General features: G+C 47.5%; 1 protein-coding gene across 1 annotated transcript in view; it reads right to left on the bottom strand.

Annotated features, from left to right (window-relative positions):
* The window catches only part of LOC147665963 (nuclear mitotic apparatus protein 1-like), a 115,423-nt gene that overhangs the window by 41,043 nt on the left and 49,132 nt on the right, over window positions 1-25,248 (bottom strand). The window contains exon 2 of the mRNA XM_086949373.1: window positions 12,981-13,082. Coding sequence (XP_086805499.1) covers window positions 12,981-13,082 — 102 coding nt within the window. The remainder of the gene's footprint in view (window positions 1-12,980; window positions 13,083-25,248) is intronic.

Here is a 25,248-nt window from a genome sequence, read left to right as displayed (position 1 = left end):
TACCCCCATTAGAAGCTGACCCTGAGTCTAACCTCCCTGAAATAGAAAATGTAGAAGGTAGGGGAGATGGGGACACCTCTGATGAGGAGGTAGAAAATGGTCCAGTCATAGTAGGTAGACTTACCAGGGCCAACTTAAGCCTACATGAGGATGGAACTGGGGAAGCCCCAAACCCATAAACAAGCAGGCCTAACCTTGGGAATAGACTAGTTGGGTCTCGCTCCAGAGGCTCTAACAGATCTATTCACACCCATGTCTCTCAGGCCTCTTCTCAGAGAGGGATGACATCCCCTCAGAGAAGAGAGCATGAAGCAAAGATGAGGGAAGTGAATCTGAGGATTGAGAGGGATGAACTTCCCCTTGCCAAAGAAAGACGTGCCTTTGCCAGAGAGCAGAAATTGAGTGGGGTAGAACCCACTGGTGGCAGCATTATCCCTAGAGATAAAGACAGGAGTTTTGATACTAGACACCTGAGTAAAATAGTGCCCCCCTTTAAGGTAGGGGATGACATCCACAAATGGATGACTGCTCTGGAGAGGGCCTGCACTGTACAGCAGATACCCCAGGGTCAGTGGGCAGCTATATTGTGGCTCTCCTTTGAAGGTAAAGGTAGAGATAGGCTCCTCACTACTAGAGCTGAGGATGCTAACAATTACCAAGTCCTGAAGAATACACTGGTTGATGGGTTTGGCCTAACAACTGAACAGTACAGGTTAATGTTCAGAGATACCCAGAAAATTCAGTCTCAGGATTGGGCTGACTTTGTTGATTGTGCCACTAAGGCTTTTGAAGGCTGGTTACTGGGAAGTAAAGTTACTGATTACACAGGATTGTATAATCTAATTATGAGAGAGCAAATCTTAAACAATTGTCAGAACCAGTTGTTGCAGCAGCACCTTATTGACTCAGATCTGACCTCTCCCCAAGAATTGGGAAAGAAGGCAGACAGATGGGTCAGGACAAGGGTCAAGCAGCAGAACCAGAACCAGGGTGGTGGCCAGAAGAAAGCAGACCAAAAGGGTAATGAGAATAGGCAAAATGACCAGAAGTCTTCAACAGGGCCCCAACAATCTAAGGAGGGTGGGTCCCAGAATTCCCAAAAGAAGAAGAAGAATGATGGTCAGAAGAAACCATGGTGGCAATACTGTAAAAGTAAAACTCACTGGTTTAGTGAGTGCACCAAGAAAGGCCCAGCTCCGACCACTACTGACCCTAAGGCACCTGCACCCCCTAGTACAGTTAGTAGTGGTAGTGTACCCACCAAGGCTATAGTAGGGCTAACTCTGGGAACTGAGGTGGGTTCTGACTTAGTCAGATTACCTACTCAGGCTGTTCTTGTTTGTACTGGGGACATGGATATGGCCCCTACCATAAGTCCCAGTACTTTGGGCAAGTACAGGCAAACTCCTTTAATCAATGGAAAGATGGCTCAGGCCTACAGGGACACTTGTGCCAGTGTCACTATGGTGACACCAAACTTTTTGGACCCTGAACACGTAATACTAGTGTGAGAAGTTGGCCTGATATATAGTGCTCACTATTCTAGTGATCACTGTGTATCATACCAAACGACCCTTATTGATGATTGGTTGTAAGTCAACCTTATAGACCAGCTATCCTAGTAGCGTGGACAAAAGCAGTCTTTAGGCTAAACTCTAGAGGGCGTGTTAAGCCAGCTGTTTTACCGTCACATATACCCCTTGAACACCAAGTGAAAGGACACCACACAAGTTGTTATGAAAAATAAAGGATATTTATTTATAACAAGTCTACCCTGAACTCTTTATGAGTCAGGGAGCTAAGCACAATACAAAACTCTTAAGAAAATACTTCAAGTTGCACAATTTACACAAATGCCCGAGGGGCACGAAAAACCATATACACTAAAAGTGGAATGCGAAATACTAGCAGGTAAGTAACAAGATCCAGAGGCTTCAGGATCGCTAGGACTACACTACTGGACCCTAAGGTTAGGAGCAGGAGGCCTAGGGAGATCGGGTGCAGAGTGTGCACTCTAACGCGGGATGCGGGACAAAGTCTATGGAGGCTAGTATTTCTTAAGTTACTGTTATCGGACGAATCTGAATAGATAGACTAAAAACGACAAAGGATCTGGACACTTGGATAGTGAACCTGCGTTGGGAGCACCAAAATGCTCGGGTTACCTAGCCCAGGGGCTGCGGCTGCATAGGGTTCAAAAGACGTCGGGAATCCTCGTTGTAGTCTATGGAGCCTGAAAGAAGAAGTTGCTGGCAGGCGACCAGTGAAGATGTTCGAGGTGATCCAAGCCTGGATCGGTGATGGAGACGACCGGAAAGCAGAGGGGACTCAGTTCTTAATCACTAGCCAGTGATTGTGTGGGCATCAGGATGGCACCGGATGAAGTCACCTCGACCAGGTGAGTGGGCGACGCTGGACTCTGCAGTCACACGGGCTAGGAGGCGTTGTCGGAGACCAGGCTGGAGGTGCGAGCTGTCCCACGAAGGGGTCTGCTGTCGGCGATGCTGGACCCAGGATTGGGGCAACAAACCTTGGCAAAGTCAAGCCCACGCGGTGGAGTCAAGATGGCGTCTGGAGTGGACCAGGAGGGTCCGGGGTGCTCCTCTTTTGGAAGGGAGCAAGGGCCAGTCTGGAGCAACCAGACCAGTGGTGTAATGGTCGTGGTACGTCATCAGGAGGGCCACTAGCCAACAGGCAAGTGACCGGACAACGCGGTGAGCCGCAAAGAGCAGAAGGGCCCAACGCAGATCTCGTGGAGGCTGGATTTCGGTGCTGGAGCTGCTCAGGGTTAGGGCTTCTCAAACCCCAAAGCACTCACTCGAGGATCCCTCGGCGGTCGTGCTGGTTAAGTGCGTGCAGTTTCAGAAGATGGCCGGTCCCTCAGGTCTCGTCACACCCACGAATCTCAGCTGGGCTGATGATGCAGGTAGAGGTCAGATGCCAGGGAATCCGGGTCTCGTCGAGCTGGGCAGTCTTGATCCGGAGGATGTACTTACAGCAAACCGCGATGCTTAGATGGTGCCTGCGGGTGCAGGGTGGCTACTCCATAGCAACAAGGGAGAGTCCTCAAAGAAAGTCAAGAGTTCCTTTCGTAGAAAGTCGTTCAAGATTCAGGATGATCTAATTTGGGAAGGGGGCCCGCTCCTACCTTTATTCTAAGAAAAGGGGCTGGCACGCGACTAGGTCCTGCCCATGGGTGGGACCAGGAGGGGGGTGGTTACACCCCTCTCCCTTGTCCGGACTTTCCCCAGCTGAGGGGCCGGTGTGCCCCTGGAACTGGTTTGAGCTGGCATATGCACAGTGAGCACCGGGGTGCCACTTGCAGTCACCTTCCTCTCAGCCCTGCCTACCTGGGATACACAAAAACCCTGTCTGGGATGGTGCTACAGGAAACCCTTTGTCCAAGCTCTCCTCACTGGAAGGACTCCCAGCAGCAGGAGGTCAGACTTGTGTCTGTGGTGGCAGCATCCATTTTGTGATGCTGAGGCTCAAGTTAACTTTAACCGGGGTTCACAGTTACATACATGTTGTGTCCGTCTAGAAGGGTGGAATGCTAACCCCGTCGCCAGAATTGGCGGTCCTGTGGCACCTTAGCAGACAGAGGCGCCAGAGCCACCGGGTGGGAAGGGCAGGACCCCAGTCAGGCCCACCGGGCCCAAAGGCGCACAGGCGGGACCACACGGCCCAAAGAGTAGGGCTATGGCAGCAAGAAACTCTTGCATCGGAGCAGGCGTCGCAGACAGACTCGCGAAGGGCGGGCAGGCCAGCGACGACGTTGCAGGCTCCGCCGGGGTGGCACCACCCGCACCCTCAGCCATGACTGGAAGTTTAAGAGAGATGATCCTTCTTCGACTTCTTTGAATGTTTCGACTTACCTGACCAGAGTGTGAAGACTTAGATCCAGATGAACGATGGTGATTGCTCCACGATTGGTCCCTCTACCTCCCCTGGGACCGGGACCTTGAGCGGTGCGGAGCCGACTGCCAGACTTCAAACAACTTTCGGGACCGCTCCCACAAAGTCTTCGGCACCGTGGCCCGGCAGTCGGGGCACGACTTGCAGTTGTGGTCGCGCCCCAGGCAGTAGAGACACATGGGGTGTGGGCCTGTCACCGACATCATGCAGTGACAGTCCCCGCAGTTCTTGAAGCTGGGCATCCCTACGACACTAGGAGTCTATCGATAGGTTATTATGTAAAAATGACTGGTGCAGAAAAAGTAAGAACGGACGTCAGCGCACGTGGGCGCGTCTAAGTGGCTCCAGCGACGCCATGCGTACACCATCAACGCACATGGAGCCGCACAACAACGCCTACCGACGTGCAGGGGTACTGCTGACGAAAACTTTCCGGATCCAGTCTGACACCTGGGAGTAATACTAAAGTAAGGAATCGATCACTACACGTTTCTTTCAGATGTCCCAGCCACTTCCTGAGACAGTGTCCACGGCATAGGGTCCAAAACCCAACCCCGGCCTTCATTGTTGCCATACCACACAGTAGTGAAATTATCATTAAGAATCAGCAACAGCCTCCAATTGATGGATGGTATGTAGGCCTTAAACACAGAGGACGGCCCGCAGTTACCGAAGGTTCCAACCCAGAAGCAATACATCTGACACCACTGTTGCTCTGGGTAAGGTGGGGAATGGGGCCTGCTGCGGACCCAATTGTAGTCTAGCAACAACCCCTACAGAACTTTTGCACTCTCCTTCAAAATCTGAACGTGATCAGAGCAGTCCTCCTGATGCTGTGTCTACTGAGACTTTGTATTCCACTGCAGAACCTGAATATGCCACCTGGCATGCTTGGCCAACAGGATGCAGGCCATCAGTCTTAGCTGCCTCAGTCATTGTCACAGATCCAGGAGAGAGGCTGAAACTTCGGTATTTTAGCTCGATATCCTAAAGACTCCATTCCGGAGGAAGGCACAAAACTGCACTGTGTCCAGATTGGCTGCAACAAAAGGCAGTCTGTGAAGGAGTCTGGTGTGGGGTTCTCTATAAACGTGCCAAAGTGATGAGGATCACTGTAGCCTGCAGAACAAGTTACTTACCTTCGGTAACGCTTTTTCTGGTAGATACAATATCTGCCTGTGGATTCCTCACCATGTGAATATCCCCTTGCGTCAGCAACATTCGGAAATTCTTCTTGTAGCTTTGCGCTGACGTGGATCAATAACCTCAGCAAGGAGGGTTAGTGAGCTTCAAGCTCTTAGTTCCAAGCCCCCTTTCTTGTCCATTCATGCTGATCGAATGGTTCTTAGGACCAGGGCTGTGTCAATCTGTTACCCTCCCTACCTTTTATCCTCCCCCACACCCTTCCAAGGAGGAGGAGAGATTACACCGTCTTGACCCCAAGAGGGCGGTGTCTTTTTATTTGGACAGGACTAAAGATTGTCGCTTGGATGACCAGCTTTTTATTGGCTTCGCTGGCTGCAAGAAAGGAAGAGCGGTCCATAAGAGGACTTTGTCGAGATGGATCGCCCTCTGCATTAAGATCTGCTACTCTTTGGCCGATAAGGAACCACCAGAGGGTATAAGGGCTCATTCTACTAGAGCTAAGTCTTCGACCTCTGCGTTGGCTAGAGGTGTGCCTGTAGAGGATATTTGTAGAGCGGCAACTTGGTCTTCCCTCCACACTTTCGCGAAGCATAACTGCTTGGATTCTGAAGTGAGGAGGGACGGTCATTTTGCGCGTTCTGTTATTCAGGATTTCCTGGTCTAGAAGAGTGGACACGCTCCTCCGGGAGTGGGGACTGCTGTGGGACTCTATTCACAAGGTGAGGAATCCACACGGCATATGTATCTATCAGAAGAACAAGTTACTTACCTTCGGTAACGCTTTTTCTGGTAGATACAATATCTGCCTGTGGATTCCTCACTGACCCACCCGCCTCCCCGTTGTCCACTCTTCTATGCCAGAGTTTCTTTAATGTATTATTTTATTGTCAAGGAATTGTTTATTTCAAATGTTTTATTGCATTTGCTTCACACTGTGTGTATTACCTTGATTTCTATACTGCGTAAACTGTGTTTATGTCTACTGTCATCGGTCCGTCCGTGTGCCTCGAAGGCACGGAAAAAAGAGCGGAACTGATGTCATCACGCCGGCGTGGGCCTGTTATAGGCATCAGTGACGTCAGCGGAGTCGCGAGCGGTGCCGTGCCTCTGTGACGTCCGGAACCACGTCGGCGCGAAGCTACAAAAAGAATTTCCGAATGTTGCTGACGCAAGGGGATATTCACAAGGTGAGGAATCCACACGGCAGATGTATCTATCAGAAAGTGGTTTAAAACTACTTAGGGTGAGCCGACCGTAATCAGCCAGTAATCGAGGTAGGGGAAGACTGGAACTGCAGACATCAGAAGATGTGCTGCAGCCCCAGCCATTACTTTTGTGTACACCAATTGTCATTTGTGTATGATTGGGCAAATTCATCTCCAGAATCATAAGTATCATTGTGGTTCCTTAGGGCCTGGAGGCACACCGGAGAGAGCTGGTAATTTGCCATAGACCTGCAGCGTGGCTTCACAGAATTCTTAGTTTTGCTGTGGCGTTGCTGACGGCCTTTAGAAATTCTAGTTGCCTCAGGATGTGCGTCGGCACCAGCTCCAAATGGGAATAGCTTCTGGAGCAAGTCTGGGAGGCATGTTGACATCCTTGCACATTCTCTGTAATTTGAGAGTGGGGGAAGAGTACTAACCAGGGTTATGTTTTATTCTTGAACTTAACCGTAAACTTTGACTGCGATGATGATTGGCCCTTGGATCGACTTTGGAAGTGGGAACGGGATCTTCCCTTCAACCGGTCAGTGTGGAGTCTTTCAGTGCTTGGGGATGTGGAGCTTCGTCTCAGTCCCGTATAAACTTGGTATTCATCAAGTTGCCGTCACTCAAAGTCTTGGAGTCGTGTTCTGACCCCAGGCACTAACATGTAAATCTAGCACCAGATTTGCACCTGGTGGCGTAGAAATAAAGGAATTTAGGTCAGAGTGCAGTAGTGGCAGTTTGGTGCATCACTTATGGAGCAGACCCATGTTGGCGCTGAGCTGCACAATCCTACCAACTGGCGTGCAGAGGTACGTTTAAAAAGTTCAAAAGATTCAGTCTGAAGCCTGAGGAATATACACAAAGTGAGGAAATTGCAGTTGGAAGTATCTATCAGAAGCATGTAACAATACCTATAGACTCCTCACATCACAGATTCCTGCAGTTCATGTTGAACAAGCAGGTCTTTGAGGTGATGGCTCTCCTACTTGGCCTGTCAACAGCATGCTGATGCGGTTTCAAATTCTTTTTTTTTTGGGGAGTTTCTTTTCATGGTGCATCAGTATACAGTTATAAATAAAATATGACTACAGGTGTACACAGGCAGTCAGACAATATAAGGTAATTGTGGAGGATCTATCCAAACATTTGTCAAATAGTATGAGGAAGAAACAACAAATAGTACATGGATATTACTCCTCCAGCGGTCAGGTGCGAGTTTTGGTGTGTTGATTGGTGCCAGTACATGTGGGTTTCCACAAGGGTGTCTGTTGATATTCACTCCCCCACTCTATCCCTGTACATCTCCTTGATTGCTGACCATGTTTGTATCCCCAATATATAGGAGTAAACTCTGTGGTGTTAGGGGATGAACATAGAACAGTGAACTGAGGGGTGAGGTTCGGGGAAAGGGGGATGAGTCCGGGGATCCTACCAAGCATATTGCGGTAGATATCTATTTAGTGGTCAGGTCCAGTGCATTCATGAAATGGCTGCGGTGGCAGAGTTGGGGAAAGAGGGATGTCCTTGGCAGACTTTCTCCTACCACGGGTCAGGGTACTAGTCTGGTGGGGCTCTAGTATATGATCGCCTTCCTTCTGATATGGCTACTCCATGTTGGAATTTGCTTGCTCCATCGGGGACATGGGTGGGGTCTGGGATTGGGATGGTGTAGCCCTGGGTGAGTCTTCTTGTGTTGTCTCTTGTGTGAACAGGAGTTGTGCCCACTCCAAAGCGATAGGGTGTTTTCGAATTCCCTTCACCTACTCATCTCAAAGCATTTTCCTCCTCTGCCCCCATTTTTTTTCACAAGGCCTATCCAGGCTGCCTCAGGGGGTCCTGCTGGTGCCCTCCAATGCATGGCTATGCCCAGTTTTACCAGGAATATGGCTAGGGACACGAACCTGCACTGCACTTTTTCCGTCTTTCGTCTGCGGAAGACACTCAGAGCACATGCCTCCCATGTGGTAATGTTCGTAAGGTGGATAGTCGCCACCAGAACCGGATGTATCCTACCCCAATATGGTTGGATCACAGGACAGTCCCAAAACATGTTTTTGAAGTTCGCCTCAGGGGTTTGACATCTGAGACATGCAAAATGTGTGTCTGGGAATAATAGGTGTAGTTGGCGAGGCGTTAAATATGCACGATGTAAAACATTGAATTGGATGTTTTTGAAACGTGCGTTTCTGGAAACTTTCTTGGGGTACTCCATGGCCTTTTCCCATTCTCGGTCACGAAGCACTCGTCCTATCTCGTCATCCCATTTTTGGCGTAGGGCCTGTAAAGGGGCCGTGGTCAGTTCTCTTAGTCACTTGTCATTAGGCGATAAGTGTCTGCCTCTGCCCATACGTAGAATTATGTGTAGTACCGGGTGTGTCGGCGGTTCCCCGTCGGTGAGATCCCAGCATTGTCGGGCACTGTCTACTAGTCTGTGCAACAGGAATAGCCCCGGAGGAAGATCACAGCTATCCCTCATTTGAGCATATGTTCTCAGCTGCCCATCCTCAAACAACGCCTCAATCTCCCTCACCTCGTGTTCTGTCCATATCCGGAGGGCTCCCCCTCTGTGGGAATCCCACTAGTGGGAGCAACGGGGAATAGAGGGGTATAGCTCTTGACATACGGTGTATACGCATCATGCATGGTGTATACGCATCATGCATTTGCGGGCTATCGACACCTGCAAGGGGTGTGTGCGTGTAGGCTTGGTACCTGGCATCAGTAGTCTCCGGATGGCCGGCAGAGGTATCCGACCGACGTTAGTGATAGTTTCCTCTATGTGGCGTTCTGCTGTCCAATGGGACAGCCACTGAAGCTGCGCTGCCAGGAAATATGCTTCAAAGGAGGGGGCTCCCACACCCCCCTGTGTTGTGGGAACAGCATGCTGATGCTCTACAAAAGTACTCAGACCGACTTTCGAAGACTCAAAGGCATAGGACTCATTGGCTACTTGGACAATAGTCTTTAGATGGACCAATACCTAGACCACTGCACACCATTAAGGACGCTGGCCAACCTTTTACAGAATTCGGGAATGAGAAATGCAGAAACATCTGACCTAAATCAGCCTTTGCACATAAAGGGTCTTCTCTTTTGCCATTCTAGTGATTTCTTATGGAGTGATCCACTACAGAGCCTTCCAAAAACTGAAAACATTTTACCTTCCACAGAGATCAGATGGGAAATCCATTGGTCATACAACCATTGGTGGCTGTATAATTGGGAAACTTGGAACAGGAGAGTGATCATCAGGTCAACCGTGGATCTGGTTACAGTCATACACCAACAGACTGGACTGCGGGCCTTGTGCAAAGAATCTTCATTCACTGGATGTACATCTTAGTGATGCACTATGTAAATCATATAAGAGGTATTCGGTCACAGGTACTAGCAGACCTGGCTGAGGACTTCTAGCATTTCCACCTGGAGAATCCAGTCTCACTGAAGGAAAAATACCTCAATATCCTAGAACTGGGTGGTGGATTGGCACTCCAGACACCTTCAAGATGCCAGTACATGGAGGTTGAACCAGACCTTTTCAGACACTTGTGGACTGCTGGCGACCATGTTTAATGGATCTAGGTCTTGACTGGAGTGCCAACATCCAAGATGCTGGAGTTTTAGATTGCATTGGGTCGAGAAGGTTGGTGGAAGGGACAGTAGGCACACTTTCAAGCAGGAATTGTGGACTGAATGCAAATAAGCCTTGCCTCAGTTTGCCAAGATAATGAGGGTGACGGAAAAGTACAAAAACACCTGGCAGCTTTTGTCCTGATCACAGAGATATGGTGCTCACAAGCCTGGTTTACAGTTCTGAAGGTGATGGTTTGGTATTCTCTAAAGTGTGTTTCCCATATTCAAAAGCTTCTGGTCAGTACTCCACTTTCTAGTCATTGTTTGCTGATGAAAGGGATGCTATATATCTTGCCTGGATAATGACATGGAACGCTTTGCAATCCTAAGCTTATTGACTGTGGAGTTCATTCAGACATGATGGGCTGCATACATTGGTCAAAGGGATTGATAGGCCTGGAAAAGATGGATGAGTTGGTGTGTGGGATGGGTCTTGATACAGTAGGGTCTGATCTGGTTCATATGTTGAATTTCCTCCCCGAGCTAGCAGCCTCTGGTATGGCTTAACTGACAGACCAATGAAAGCTTTTAGGTCCATGATTTCAGCAGGCCACATACTCAGTGGATGGTATTTCAGTGGGAGAACACCCGCAGATCTTTTCGAGCAGGCAGCCTGCGCAACCAACCTCTCTGGTAAAGGGTGCGAAGACAAAAAGTTAGGGTCACCAGGAGCCACCCTATACCTTCTCGCAACAACCCTTGAAACAGCAGGTGATGTAAGTGGTCTTTTCCACACTTCTGATATTGGCTCCGCCAAAGCATCATTGAAAGGGTGCATGGGCTTCACAACAGAAGATGGCGAATGAAGGACCTCCATCAGAATGTTCGATTTGAACTCTGCAGTAGGAAGAGTTATGGTCAACAAATCCGCTGCCTTCTTTATAACTACGTGATAAGGAGTCGCATCCTTAGAAGGGGTGTCAGAAACAGAGGCCAATTCCCAATTAGGAGACAGCTCAAGACCACTAGCCTCCCTTAGATCGTCGAAAAGTTCCTCCGAATCCTGCAGCTCACCCTCTTCATTTCTGCATCATGGTACCTCTGCTCTTCCAGAAGTCTCTGGGCTTCAAGCCTCGACCTCTCCTTCAGGAATGACGTCGACTGATCCTGAACCGACTCCGACGGAGCCGGAGCAGACGTCGAAATCTAAGCCGGAGGGCCAGACCGTTCACGATTTCGGTTCGGACTCGGCGTTGAAGGCATTGGCGTCGAAGGTCTTGGCGTCGAAGGCTTCGGTGGTGCAGAAAAATGCAAAGGTGGCGTCGGAGCCGGCATGAAAGGCGCAGGAGCATATGCCTGGGGAATACCCAGATTGAATGCCAATGGACACGTGGGACCAACCGGTGCTCCAGAGGGGTACATGGCTCTAGAATACACTCCATACATTGCATTCAGAAACTGAGTAGGGTCCTGACCTGGAGCAGGAAAAGCAGGATAAGAGCTCACAGGCTGCTCTCGAGAAACCAGAGTCTTCTCAACCTCTACCTCAAGCTGGTTCACCGGGGTCGACGAACCCTCTACCAAAGGATGCTCTCCTACTTCATCCTCTTCTTCTCCTTCATTTTCCCGGACTGGAGAATGAGATGAAGCCGGAGAAGGTTTCGACACCGGCTTAGGTGAATGAACCGGCGAATCTGCAGGTAAAGCCTCACCCTCAGAGTCTTGAACTTCTGGAGTCTGAGACACCACATCCTTGTGAAGCGACTTCACCTGTGACTTTGGTCTCGAGTCCGAGCCCTTTCCAGAATGACGTCGAGACTAGTGTCTTCTCTTCTTGTGCTTCTTTTTAGATGACTTAGAAGCATGACCCGCAGACGACCTAGAGTGCGACCTCGAACAAGACCTCGACCGTCGAGTCCGAGACCTCGAACGCTTCCTGTCCTTCTTGTTCTCTTCAACTTGGCAACAAGGAGCTTTGCTTCTCTATCACGAAGAGCCTTGGGATTCATTTTCTTACAAGAACAGCCCTGGACGTCATGGTCCGAGCTCAAACACCATACGCAGTCCTCATGTGGGTCCGTTATCGACATCATTTTACGGCATTCACCACACGGCTTAAACCAGTTTTTTTCCGAAGACATGCCGATTTAGAAGAACAAGAAACGCTCTACCAACGAAAAGTCACAAAGTATCTCTCAGGCTACAGAGGATCCCTCGAAACCGTTAGCGTCAACGACGCGGAAAAAAAGGAACTGATGTCACCACGCCGACATAGGCCTAATAAGGAGTTAGTGACGTCAGTCAGAGTCGCGCGCGATGCCGTGCTCCTATGACGTCGTCCACGCCGGCGTGCTACACAATTTTCTGAACGTTGCTGACGCAAGGGGATATTCACAAGGTGAGGAATCCACTGGCAGATGTATCCATCAGAAGCAAATCACATGAGACTGGAAAGGAACAGTTGGCAAAGCTGCTTTGGTTGGACTGGTAGGTTTACAGTTACCAAGCTAACAAAGTCGAACACCCATACCTGGTGTTCCCAGATCTTCCAAAGGTATGCGTGGTTAAATGCATTAAAGTTTACAAAAAGATAACTGATCTGGAGTACATCACTTACTAATTTCTATCATGTTTTTCTAAATTTTGAAATTTTACATTGGAGGTATTATCCAGATTGCTAGCAGCCTCTAAAAGCGCCACGCAAGCGTGACATCATTCTCTCTAAATTAAAGTACAGTATACATCTACATGTTTAGGGATACAAGACAGGAGAGTTTTACTTGGGTTGCCACTCTTGCAAGCTTGTCTGATATGTTGAATTTTATGGACCAGTGGGACTGTAACCTTATTGGAGATTGAAGAGTACAGCTATCTTGGTGGCAAACTGTGCAAGAAGTGCACGCTTTCTAGGCATTCCTTGCTGCAATTTCATTAACTAAATACTGGATAAACCTGTTGAACGGGGTTTATTGTGTAATTTGCCTCAAGAGGAAAAGAATCCTTTTATCAGACAGCTGTTTAGAAATACACCATGAGTGAAATTAAAAACGCCAAAAAGACCGTAGCATATCAAAATTACTCGTTTTCATTAATTGAGAATGTTAAAAGTGTGTGTAAAGGTATACATGGTTTATGTACCTGCTGGTTCCCACTTTTCTTAGTCTCCAAAACGCCACCTTTACGTCTGCCTACATCTTTTGGGGTCATTGGTCTTGGAAAACAGTTGACAGACTTCTTAGACTAGACGAGAGAAGATATTTTTAAATCATTTAGTTTGCACTCAACTTTATTTTAGGCTTAGCAGGTTTATCACATGCACTAAAAGTTACAATCTCATAAACCGAAAACCATACTTTTTAAAATCATCTAGAAAGAAATGAAAATCATCTACAAACACACATGAATAGAATACATTGTCATCATTTAAGGTATTCCCAAAGGTAAGTTGCCTTTGTTGGACAGTATGTAACAGCTGAGTGGGTACTTGCATGTACTATCCACATGCCTGTAGACAATTCAGTCCGAAGTGTTGACTTAATGTTGAATATCTGTACAGAAAAGCCCATGTCTTTCAGCACAATGATCTAGAATATATATATATATATATACACACACACACACACACACACACACACACACACACTAGCTGTACCCTGCCACACGTTGCTGTGGCTCAGTCTGGTTAAATGGAAGAGAAAGAATAGAGTAAGAACACATTTCTAATAGGTTTAACTTCACAATGCTTGTGGGCACACAATATGTTTTTGTCACTATTGTCACGTTGAGTATATATAAACACGCGCTAATGTTGCAAACCGAACCAACTCCTCCCCCCTCCCTCCACCCACCCACTTCCTGGTCTGCCATCCTGACACCAACTGTCCATCCTAATATATGTAGACTATTGTCTCTATGCGTCCCTTGTAGTTTTTGCACAGCAACCAAATGGATAGGGGCTGTTCGGCCTTTAGATGAAAAACATGCGCGTATTGGACACGCACGTATTCTAATCCCACGTTGTGTATTTATAAACATGCGCTTAATCGAATCCAACGTTGTATCAAATTTCAAATCAAATCGGTGAAGAACTTTCGGAGATTTAAGATTTTAAACAAAAGAACATTGGCATTGTTATGTGTCTGTTCGGGCTTTCGATTACAAACACTTGTGTATTCAACACACGCGTATTGGAATCCAACGTTGTGAATATAAAAACACCCCGCTATTCGAATCCAACGTTGTGTCAAAATGTCAACGCAATCGGTGAAGAACTTTTGGAGATTTGCGATTTTGAGCAAACTAACATTTACATTTTTATTTATATTGATATAGGTTTTAATTTGTTTATTGAATAGCTTGCAGTTATAGTACACATGCTCCAATGGGAAGCCATCAGCACCGACATAGCAGGAGACAACAAGCAATTTTCAGTGTGAAGTGCAATAGAAAAAAGCAATATAAACAAGCAACAGCTCATGAGAACAAACAACCGCCCACCCCCATCGGCACGTAAAAGGGTATGGCATCATAGAAACACAGGGTCTTGAGCATTATCGACACGCATGTATAATACCTCACAGGAGTCGCATTGTAGCAATACCTCCTGAGGAGCAAGTCAAAAAGGAAAGAAAGGAAAACAAAAAGGAGTAAGAGACAATACATTTCACAGGTCAGGATGACTCAATAGATACACCGTCTGTGGGGCCCAACAATCTTTAGGACGAGAAGACTGATAGGTCCTCCACATAGGTCTCCAATTGTTCCCTGCAGAAGGTTAGATCTTGAACCCATTTCAGGTTTGTAGGGAGACTCTTTGCACCCCAGCACTGTGCCACAGACCGCTTGGCCAATAATGTTGCCACAGCAACCAATCGCCAGTTACACTGTTTCAGGTACTTCACATCCCCAGGAGGCATACCTCCGGCACACACCGTACTTGTTCCAGCACCACTTCCGTCAATACACTCACCATTTTAACTCAGAACTGCCAAGATAGATGTAAAAAAATCAGCATCTGCTTGTCCACACCTCCTGCAACAGGCTGTACTACACAATCCACATTTCCACAATTGCAGTGGAGTGTAATACAATTGATGTAAAAATTTGAAATTAATACGCAAATTATCATTGGCAGTGAGGCCCCCAGTCAGCGTACAGCAGAACTGCCAATGGTCAGGTGGCATGATGTACCCCAAGGCTGCGTTCCACTTAAGATATGAAGGGAGATCTTCTGGATCATTCTCACGTTGGGACGCGGCGTATAGCCTAGTGATCAGACCTTAGCACTCCTCACCCGCTAGCACCACCTGCAGTGATCGCAATGGCTGTGGTTCTGCTGGATAATTAGGGTAGATTGCTCTGACCTCCTGTCGCACCCTGAAAATGCGAAGCACAGCATCAGGCCGTGAGTTCGGCCCGCCTGAATGTCCGGCAGCGAGCGGAATAGGCCCTGTTTGTATAGGTCACCCATCTGCCCAACACCAACCGCTTGCAGCACACGCAGAGCGCTCCCGCGCCGCAGATATATCTGGATGAGCCGGAGCAGGGAGTTTAGGGGCGTAAAGGTAGTCTAGCTGTGCCCTTCTAGCAAGGGCCTTCAAGGCCCAGGCTGTGCACAGTACTGGGTTAATCCCTGCCCGAGGGCTACCACAACATCCCAAAAGGGCTGCCATCACAGATGGCAGATGGAGAATTGCATCCACCTCTATCGCCATGTGGGGCAAGAACCGCTGCGGACGGAACCAATAATGCTCAAATTGCGCTTGGGCGCACAAATTGTAGAGATGCCATGTCTGATGCCTCGAAGCCGCTGCGGTTAAATGATTGCACAAGTGTATTCCAGCTACATCAAGGCTTTTTGCCCCCCCAGACGAACGACAATAGGGCGGATTGCAATGTTTTAAAGAGAGATAGATTCAGATGGATAGGAATGTTGACAAATAGGTATATTAATTTGGGTAAAATGGCCATTTGAATTACCGCTACGCGGTCTGCAAGCGAGAGAGGCAACCGGGCCCAGCGCTCAGCCCTGTCTGGGATAATGATCATTCGCTATAATATATATATATATATATCATTTTTTATTGGTCAGCAATTAGTCCTAAAGCAGGGCCACACAAAACATAAGAACAATAGTTACTTACCTGTAATCTGTGGTTCTCCAGTATTGGTGTCTTTCATAGATTCACATGCCTGAATCATTCCCCGTCGTCGGAGTGGGAGTCCCACGGTACATAAAAATAGCAATAATATGCCATAATTATACAGTAAATACCATTAGAATAAACCAGGAAGTAAAGTAGTCCAAATACAGTAGGAAAAAAACTTCCACATATATGACTATCATAGTCATTTTGTATAGTCCAAACTACAGCCAATCAGGCGCCAGCACCCACCAGAATTTTCTCCCCAGAGGCTCAGGCTCTCAGATTTTCTCGCAAGGAGTGAAGGTAACCCAAATAGCCTAAAAAGCCTCTGAGGGGAGGTGGGCGGGTTGCATGTGAATCTATGAAAGACACCAATACTGGAGAACCACAGATTACAGGTAAGTAACTATTATTCTTCTCCAGTATTAGGGGTGTCTTTCATAGATTCACATGCCTGAATCAGAGTAGCTAGCAGTACATCCTTGTCAGGCAGATGAGCATGTTTGTCAGCTTGCCAGTGAATAGTATGTAAAACAGTATAATTGAAAATACACAACTTGTCAACGTATAGTAGAATACAGTTCTGCAAGCAAAATTAACAAACATGGCATAAAAGAGCCTGACAGCTAAAAGGAGGTGGGAAACAGAGGCTCACCTTATTTGAAAAGGTTCCGCAGGACTGCTCGACCCACAGACGTATCTGCTTCGCTGGCTGTCTCCAGACAGTAATGTTTGGTGAATGTATGGCGACTAGCCCAAGTAGCCGCTCTGCAAATTTGCTGAATTGGGACTCCAGCAAATAAAGCCGTTGATAAAGCCATTGCTCTTGTGGAATGAGCTCTAGGAACTGTCTGCAGCGGTCGTCCCGCTTGCGTATGGCAAAAGGCAATGGCAGACGAAATCCATCTTGCAATTGTCTGTTTAGAGACTGCCTGCCCCTTACGAATAGTCCCGTAAGTGATGAACAGCTGATTGGAAGAGCGCAAGGAGGATGTTCTCTGCAGATAGAATTTAAGACATCTCTTGACATCCAAGGTATGCAATGCTTTTTCTGCTTGTGATTGCGGATTAGGAAAACATGTTTTCAGAATTATAGGCTCATTGAGGTGGAATTCCAAGGGTACCTTGGGAATGTATTTTGGATTAGTGCGGAGCACTACAGAGTCGCTTGTAAATTGCAGAAAAGGCTGTTGGATTGTAAAGGCCTGGAGGTCACTGACTCTTCTGGCGGATGTCAACGCCAGTAACAATGCCACTTTCCATGAGAGATATTTGAGGTCAGCCTTGTGAATTGGTTCGAAAGGATGACGCATAAGTTGTGCCAAGACTACATTGAGATGCCACATCGGTGGAGGTCGGCGTATTGGAGGAAACATTCTAAAGAGTCCCTTGAAGAATTGTTGTACAACCCTAGTCGAGTACAAGGAAGTAGTACCGTCTTACCGATATCTGGATATCGCTGCTAGGAACACCTTTAAAGTTGCGTGAGATAGACCTAATTTTGCCAAATGTAGGAAGAACGGTAGAATCTCTTCCGGTGTTGCTGAAAACGGGTGAAGCCCATTTGCCTGACACCAAATGCAGAAACGTCTCCATTTCAGACTGTAAGTCCTTATTGTGGACGGTGCCCTCGCCCTGGCCAGTACCTCTTTGCATTCTTCTGGGATGTTCAAGTGGGCGAACTCCCGGTATTCAGGCGCCAGGCTGCTAATTTCAGAGATGCTGGATCTGGGTGACAGACCTGACCGTCCTGCATACTGAGTAGATTCGGGACTGGATCTAATTGAATTGGTTCGCAGTCTGATAGCAGGAGGAGTTCCGTGAACCAATATTGGCGTGGCCATCTGGGTGCAATTAGGATTAGTCTGCACGGTTCCTTCTTCACTTTCCGCAGAACTCTGGGTACAAGAGGGATTGGAGGAAATGCATACGCATAACTTAGGGACCAGTCCAGAGAAAACGCATTCCCTTGAGAGTTCTTTTGGGGATGCCAGCTTGCGAAGAGCTTGCATTTGCTGTTGGTCTTTGTAGCGAAAAGATCTATGTCTGGGCGACCCCATAGTCGAAAGATGCGCTCCACCGTCTGTTGGTGAAGCTCCCACTCGTGAGTGGAGACCTTCGTTCTGCTGAGCGTGTCTGCCAAGACATTCTCTATCCCTGGAACGTGTACCGCTTGAAGATGTACATCGTGTTCCAAAGCCCACGTCCACAACTCCTGGGCTTCCTGGGAGAGGAGGAGAGATAGAGTTCCCCCTTGCTTGTTGACATAGTGCATGCTTGTTGTGTTGTCCGTCTTTATCAACACATTGGAACCTTGAATGACTGCATGAAACGCCTTGAGCGCCAGAAAAATGGCTCTGGCTCCAAGCGGTTTATGTGCCAACGTTGTTGCAGGGCAGTCCACTTGCCACTGATAGTGAGGCCTTGAAGGTGCGCTCCCCAACCCTCGAGAGAGGCATCTGTCGTGATGGTGAGGCTTGGTGGCTCTTGGAGAAACGCACACCCCTTTTGAAGATGTCGTTTTTGCATCCACCATCTGAAAGAGTTTTGCATTGTCGGTGTGATCCTGATCATATCCTCGAACGTTCCTGAGACCTGCAGCCACTGCTGGGTCAGTTCTTCCTGTAGAGGCCTCATTCTGAGGCGACAGTTCGGTAGCAATGGGATGCAAGAAGAGGCCATCCCCAGAAAGGATTTGAATATCCGAACAGAAACTGACTTTTTTGACAACAGTTTCTGTGCCATGTCCCTTATCCTGAGTTGCCTTTCTTCCGAGACAAAGGCTCGAAGTTCCTGAGTGTCCAAAGTTGCTCCCAAGAAGGTTTGTCTTTGTGACGGTTGCAGTTTGGATTTTTCGTGGTTGATGGAGAGGCCCAGGGACTTGAACAGGTGTAGACATAGTTGCAGATGCGAATGAACGACTGCTGGAGAACTGGCCTTTATAAGGCAGTCGTCTAAGTATGGGAATATTTGGATTCCCTGTAGCTGGAGATGCGCCGCCACTGGAGCCAGAACCTTGGTGAAAACTCTTGGCGCCGACCGTAGTCCAAAAGGTAGAACCTTGAATTGGTAATCCCTGCCAGCCACCCTGAAGCGCAGGAACTTTCTGTGACGTGGTAGAATTGGAATATGGAAATACGCATCTTGGAGATCTAAAGTGACCATGTGATCCCCTGCTGCCAAAAGATGCAATATTTCCTGGAGCGATAACATTCTGAATGTCAATTTTCTCAAGTATTTGTTCAGAGCGCGAAGATCTAGAATCGGGCGCCACTCTCCATTCTTCTTCTTTATCAGAAAGAATCTGGAGTAAAACCCCATTCCTTTCATCTTTTGAGGCACGCTCTCGATCGCTCCCTTCTGCATCATTATTCTGATTTGAGCAAATAATTCCTTCAGGTGAGCTGGGGGGGGGTCCTTTTGGAGCAACGTTTGGGGGAAATCTCTCGAATTCTAGGGCATGACCCCTGGATACTATGTCCAGGACCCATTTGTCTGATGTTATTGACTGCCAACTTGAGTAAAATTTGGATATTCGCCCTCCAATTTTTTCTTTTGAATAGGGCAGCGGTGGCGGCAGGTGAAAAATTTCATTGTCTTTTATCCTTTCCTCGGTAACTTGATCTACCCTTGTTTTGGGGATAGGAAGGCTTTCTTTGGTTGTAAGACTGATAGCGTTGAGTCTGGTACCTTTGGTTATTTTGCCTGTAAGAGGATTGCTGGCCATATCCACCTCTGGTAGAGGACGCTCCCCGTCCTCTCGCTCCTCGAAAGGGCGGCTTTCGGAACTGAAGAGACACTAAGGATTTCGCAGTTTCAGAATCCTTCTTTATAGTTTGCAAGGCTTCTTCTACCTGAGGTCCAAACAGATATTCACCATCATATGGTAGATCTAGTACCTTATGTTGAACTTCTTGACTAAAAGAAGTAGATCGCAGCCACCCCTGCCGGCGAAGAACTGCAGCTCCTGCCAGCTGCCGAAAACCTGTTGAGGCCACATCCACAGCTGAATCAATAATCTCCTCCGAGATTCTTTGGCCTTCGTGCAGTATCTTGAGCGCCTTAGTCTTTGAAGTTTCAGGTATAAGATCAAGATATGGTGCGATATCAGACCACATTTGCCGGTCATATCTTCCTAATATGGCCAATGAATTTGCCGCTCTGTCGTAGCCGCCATTGTAGAGACACGTTTTCCAATAGAATCCAAGCGTTTGCCATCCCTGTCAGGAGGGGCCGTTAGCTGGGACGAAGGATTTCTAGCCCTCTTCTGTGCCGCCTGAATTATTACAGAGTCCAGTTTAGGCTGTCCTATAAGGCACGCTGGAGATTTGTCTGGAGCCCTGTACTTCTTCTCCAAACGTGGTAGAACTGGAGGAATGGATGCTGGTGTTGCCATGACCTTAATTCCCTCCTGCCAGATGAAATCAATAATGGGAATCGACTTAACCTGTCGCTTTGGTTGGTCTTTAAAGTCATAAAGAAAACAATCTTGCTCTTTATGCTCCATATCGATATGAAAACGTTTAGTGGCGCGTTCCATCAAGAGATGGAAGCCAACCACATCCACTGGTGGAGAAATCGAAACTGCTTGGCACGAAGGGGAAGGTGTGTGCTCTTGATATTCATCCCACTCCGACTCATCTTGAACCTCACCTGCCTCCCTTTGTTCCTCCTCCTCCGAAGACAAAGGGTCGGCTCCTTCCGCATGTACCTGTGAAGCAGGCGATGCAGGAAGTACTGGCTGCAAAGTTGGTGTCGGCACCTCAGTATTAGGAGTAGTCGGCTCTGAGCCCGCTTGTTCTGAAGGTGGGAACCTCCTGTAGTAATCGTCCAACATGTATTGGAGATTGGACAATAAAGCCATAGGCATTTGAGTGAGTGGTATGGAATCCACCTGGGATGGCATCTGCACTTCTGGATGATCTTCCTCCTGTTCATCCTCCTTCAACTGAATATTCAATTCAGAAGGACTTGTAGCCACTCCAAACCTCTGATCTGTCTCCTCCTCACTATCAGAGTCCAAAAGACGGTCAGGAACTTGCGTCGTCGGTTTTGGTGTAACGAAAACCGTAGACGGAGACCATACTTGCAACGCGGTACAGGATGAAAACTGCGGCGTAGACGGTGCGTTTTCCAATTCAGTGGCCGATATTGTAGGTGCCTTTGAAATTGCCGTCAACTGGATGGACTTCGTCGACGGTACATCCTTCGTGGACGGTACCCCCTTCGTCGACGGTACGTCCCTCGTCGACGGTACACCCTTCGTCGACGGTGCGCTCTTCGTCGACGGGACGCCCTTCGTCGACGGTATGCCCTTCGTCGACAGTCTCGTCTCCGTCGACGGTATGCTCTTCGTCGACGGTATGCTCTTCGTCGACTGTATCTTCGCCGACGGTATGATCGTCGACGACTGGGTGGCCGTCGTCGACGGATTGATCTTCGTCAACGGGATTTTAATCGTCGACGTGGAGGCCTTCGTCGACGGAACGCTAGTCGTCGTCGGAATGACCTTCGTCGGCGGCAGCGCCGTCGACGATATTGTCGCTGACGATCTTCTCTATGACGGCAAGGCTTTCAGACTCGATGTCGACGAGGAATCGCCGACGGCCGTCGTCGACGAGATAGGCCTAACCGTCACGTAAACCATAGTTGGGGAAGACGCCGCCGTCGTCATAATCATTGACGATTTAGGAGATGAGAAGGTCATCGTCGACGTGGATGACGCATCGGCGGAGGTCTTCGTCGACGAGCTGACAGAGGAAGGCGTCTGAAAAGATGAGTCCTGAGAAGAACTCTTGACAGTTTTTTGAGGCAAGTTCTTGGCGGGCTTTTTATGAGACGAACTCTCCATGTCTTTGCCTGAAGAGGCAGCCCTTGAACATGAAGGTTTGTCAGAACCTTTTGGTGGTTGATTTTTCTTAGCAACCTTAGCCTCAGAAGATGGTTGATGTTCAGACGCAGGCCTCTTCCTAGACACTGAAGTGGAACCTGAGGCAATACTGTCAACATCAGACACAGCTTTATCAGAATTCTTTAGCTTTTGTAGCCACAAAAGCAATCGACCTTCTCTGTCTCTCTGGGTCTTTGGAGGAAATTTCCTGCAGATCTTACAGTCTTTGACTAGATGATCTGGGTAGAGACAATATATACATTTCTCATGAGGATCCTCTTTAAAAAGCCGGAGCTTACCACAGGATTCGCAGGCTCTGAAAAGAGACTTCCTTGAAGACATTTCAACTGGAAAGTAGAGATATATCAAAAGAACTGAGCAGAGCTCAGGGAGACTCCCTTCACACGACGTGCGGTAGAAAATCTGAGAGCCTGAGCCTCTGGGGAGAACATTCTGGTGGGTGCTGGCGCCTGATTGGCTGTAGTTTGGACTATACAAAATGACTATGATAGTCATATATGTGGAAGTTTTTTTCCTACTGTAGTTGGACTACTTTACTTCCTGGTTTATTCTAATGGTATTTACTGTATAATTATGGCATATTATTGCTATTTTTATGTACCGTGGGACTCCCACTCCGACGACGGGGAATGATTCAGGCATGTGAATCTATGAAAGACACCCCTAATACTGGAGAACAGTAGTATACATTAGCATGTTCATCCCTGCCAATGAAAGAAAAAAAAAAAAATAAGAGCAACAGTTTATAGTACAATCGCTGTGCATGTCCATCATCAACTATACACAAAGAGTTGATGATGCTGTGGCTCAATGCTTAGAGCGGCAGACCTTGATGCAGAATGCTGGCCAGGGACCAGGGTTCGATTCCCGCCTTGGCGGGTTTCGGGCTTAAATTCCTCTGACCGGATATTCTCGCCTCAGTGCTGATTCTAAGCATGGGTCCCACGCTGCAACTCTGGGCAATAGCTTGCTTAGTCTCCACAAAGGCCCCCTGATACACAAGGGATGCCTGGTTTCACCATGGGATGCCCAGGAGTGGACACCCCACAAGGAAAAACGAGGAGGGGTTCCCTTGTGGTAGGAGTACAAGCGCCGGGATGCCTCCGGGTCACTGTTCGCGCTATACAAATACGCCACATTTACACATTTACAAAGATTTCCGTCGTACTGCTCCCTCCACTTAGTCTCATCCCCAGAGACTCATTCTTGTGCTGTCAGTTTAAAAGCAATTTGTCACCCAACAGGTAGACAATCAAGCCCGCTACACTTAATCGGAGAACGCCACTATAGACCCCCTTTTCCTAGGTCTGACAACTCACCTTGATCCCGAAACGGTCACAGACGCCCCCACACTCCCAAGGTTGTGCCCTTGTGTGTTAGAGGAATCTGTGCCTTGAATAATACCGATAGTGAACTCCTCTTTTACACTCAAATCTATTAATTGGTGAGCCTCTCTGAGCCACTCATTTCACAGTGAGAAACACTGCCTTTTAGGATACTGCTCAGACCATCCAGGAAGACTAGATACTAGATATTAAACCACATTAAAGTACATCTGTTTCTAGGAGTTTCACATTAAATGTGATTTGAATATTCCGATCTGGGACCAATACGCACCTCAGTGGTGAAACCCCACAAAGTTAAGCAAGGATAGGTGTGCTGCTGTCCACATACAAAACTAATGTGGACTACCTATAGTCTGTCCCAGGCTGCAGCAGCAACACACAAAACAGGACACATTGCAATGCGGCCCACAAACATTACTTGTAGTCATATCAATTCAGTCTAACACTTTGTTTTTCATCTTGATCAGACTCCAGGCAATAATGCTTTGCAATAGTCTGTAATTAAATAATTAGAAGCTTTACACATGTTTTGTTTTCCAGGTATGCCTCTCAGCAACTGTAAAGTCACCCTCTAAAATAGGATTTTCCATTTTAAAATAATATATTCTAAATGTTTCTGAACTTTCCACCTGCAAATCATCTGCCTAGTGAACATACATCCACTGACTTCTCAAAAAAACACCAGTACTACCTGGAAAATCATTAGGTTTATAAGAGGTTTAAAGAAAATATACTAAATAACTAAGGATAAGAATACCTCAATGTTTTGAGTAGCCCCTTAAGAAACAAGAAGCATAGTTACAGTGACATCTGAACACTGCTAGAATGACCTTTTAAATTCCAAATGCACACCACAACCATTTACTGTCCCAGTCGGTTAAGCCTGCCCAAGACAGACTATAAACTCAAATAGTAGGAGGATGAAGAAGGCAGAAGTTTTGACATCCTCATCGCATCAGTGTTGGCTACATTTCCTCTGTACAGGTTACCCAGGCTGCAAGAATCACATCTGGAACCTCAAATAGACCAATTTCATTTATGTAGCTAATTTTCCCAAGCTCTAGTTATGAAGGGAGAGGAATCGGATATTTGGCAGGAAGATCATACTTTATGCTAGCTTTGCTCTTAAAGAGTCATCCAACTCCCTGGTATTTGCATCTGGAGAATTCCATGATCAAAAAACCCTGAAATTCTAGTCCATTTTCTTGGCAAGCTGATCTATGTATAGACTTCTGACTGCAAAGACATGGAAGAACAAGTTACTTACCTTCAATAATGCTTTTTCTGGTGGATACAGTATCTGCCTGTGGATTCCTCACCTTGTGAATATCCCCCTGCGCCAGCAACGTTCGGAAAATTCTTTTGTAGCACGCCAGCGTGGACGACGTCATAGAAGCACGGCATCGCGCTACTCCGAATGACGTCACCAACTCTTTATTAGGCCTACGTCGGCGTGATGACATCAGTTGAGCCCTTTTTTCTGCGCCTTCGAGGCACCCGGACGGACTAATGACAGTAGATATATACATATACAGTGTACACAGTACATAGTATTCAAAATCACATAGTGTGTAGACAATGTATGAAAAACAATATATACACACATATATACATATACACATATATATATATACACATACATATATATCAAAGAAAAAAGGTTGCCCTCGGTGAAGCCATCACTCATGAAGGGGTAAGTACACATATTCCCCAGGCGGTTGCAGACACAAGGTTCCTGCCGCGCTCACCCTTAAAGCCAAACGCATTTCGAGTAATTGATACCCTTGATCACTGGCAGGCATTCGTTCGTGCAAGGACACAGCACTACGTTTTTCAGGGACTCCATTTTATTAAATTAACAAGCTCCGCCCCCATAGGCGTCACATGGTTTGCACCAGGGCTTTGTGGTAAACGTAGTCCATCTGTATTCAGCCAAGCTCGTAGTCCCAATCAAAACCCAAGTGGGTGTACTGCACAGTCCTTAGATATTCAAAGCACAGTTC

This window comes from Lissotriton vulgaris, unplaced genomic scaffold (assembly GCF_964263255.1).
Source record: "Lissotriton vulgaris unplaced genomic scaffold, aLisVul1.2 SCAFFOLD_1529, whole genome shotgun sequence".
NCBI lineage: Eukaryota > Metazoa > Chordata > Amphibia > Caudata > Salamandridae > Lissotriton > Lissotriton vulgaris.
This window is presented reverse-complemented; position numbering and strand designations above follow the sequence as displayed.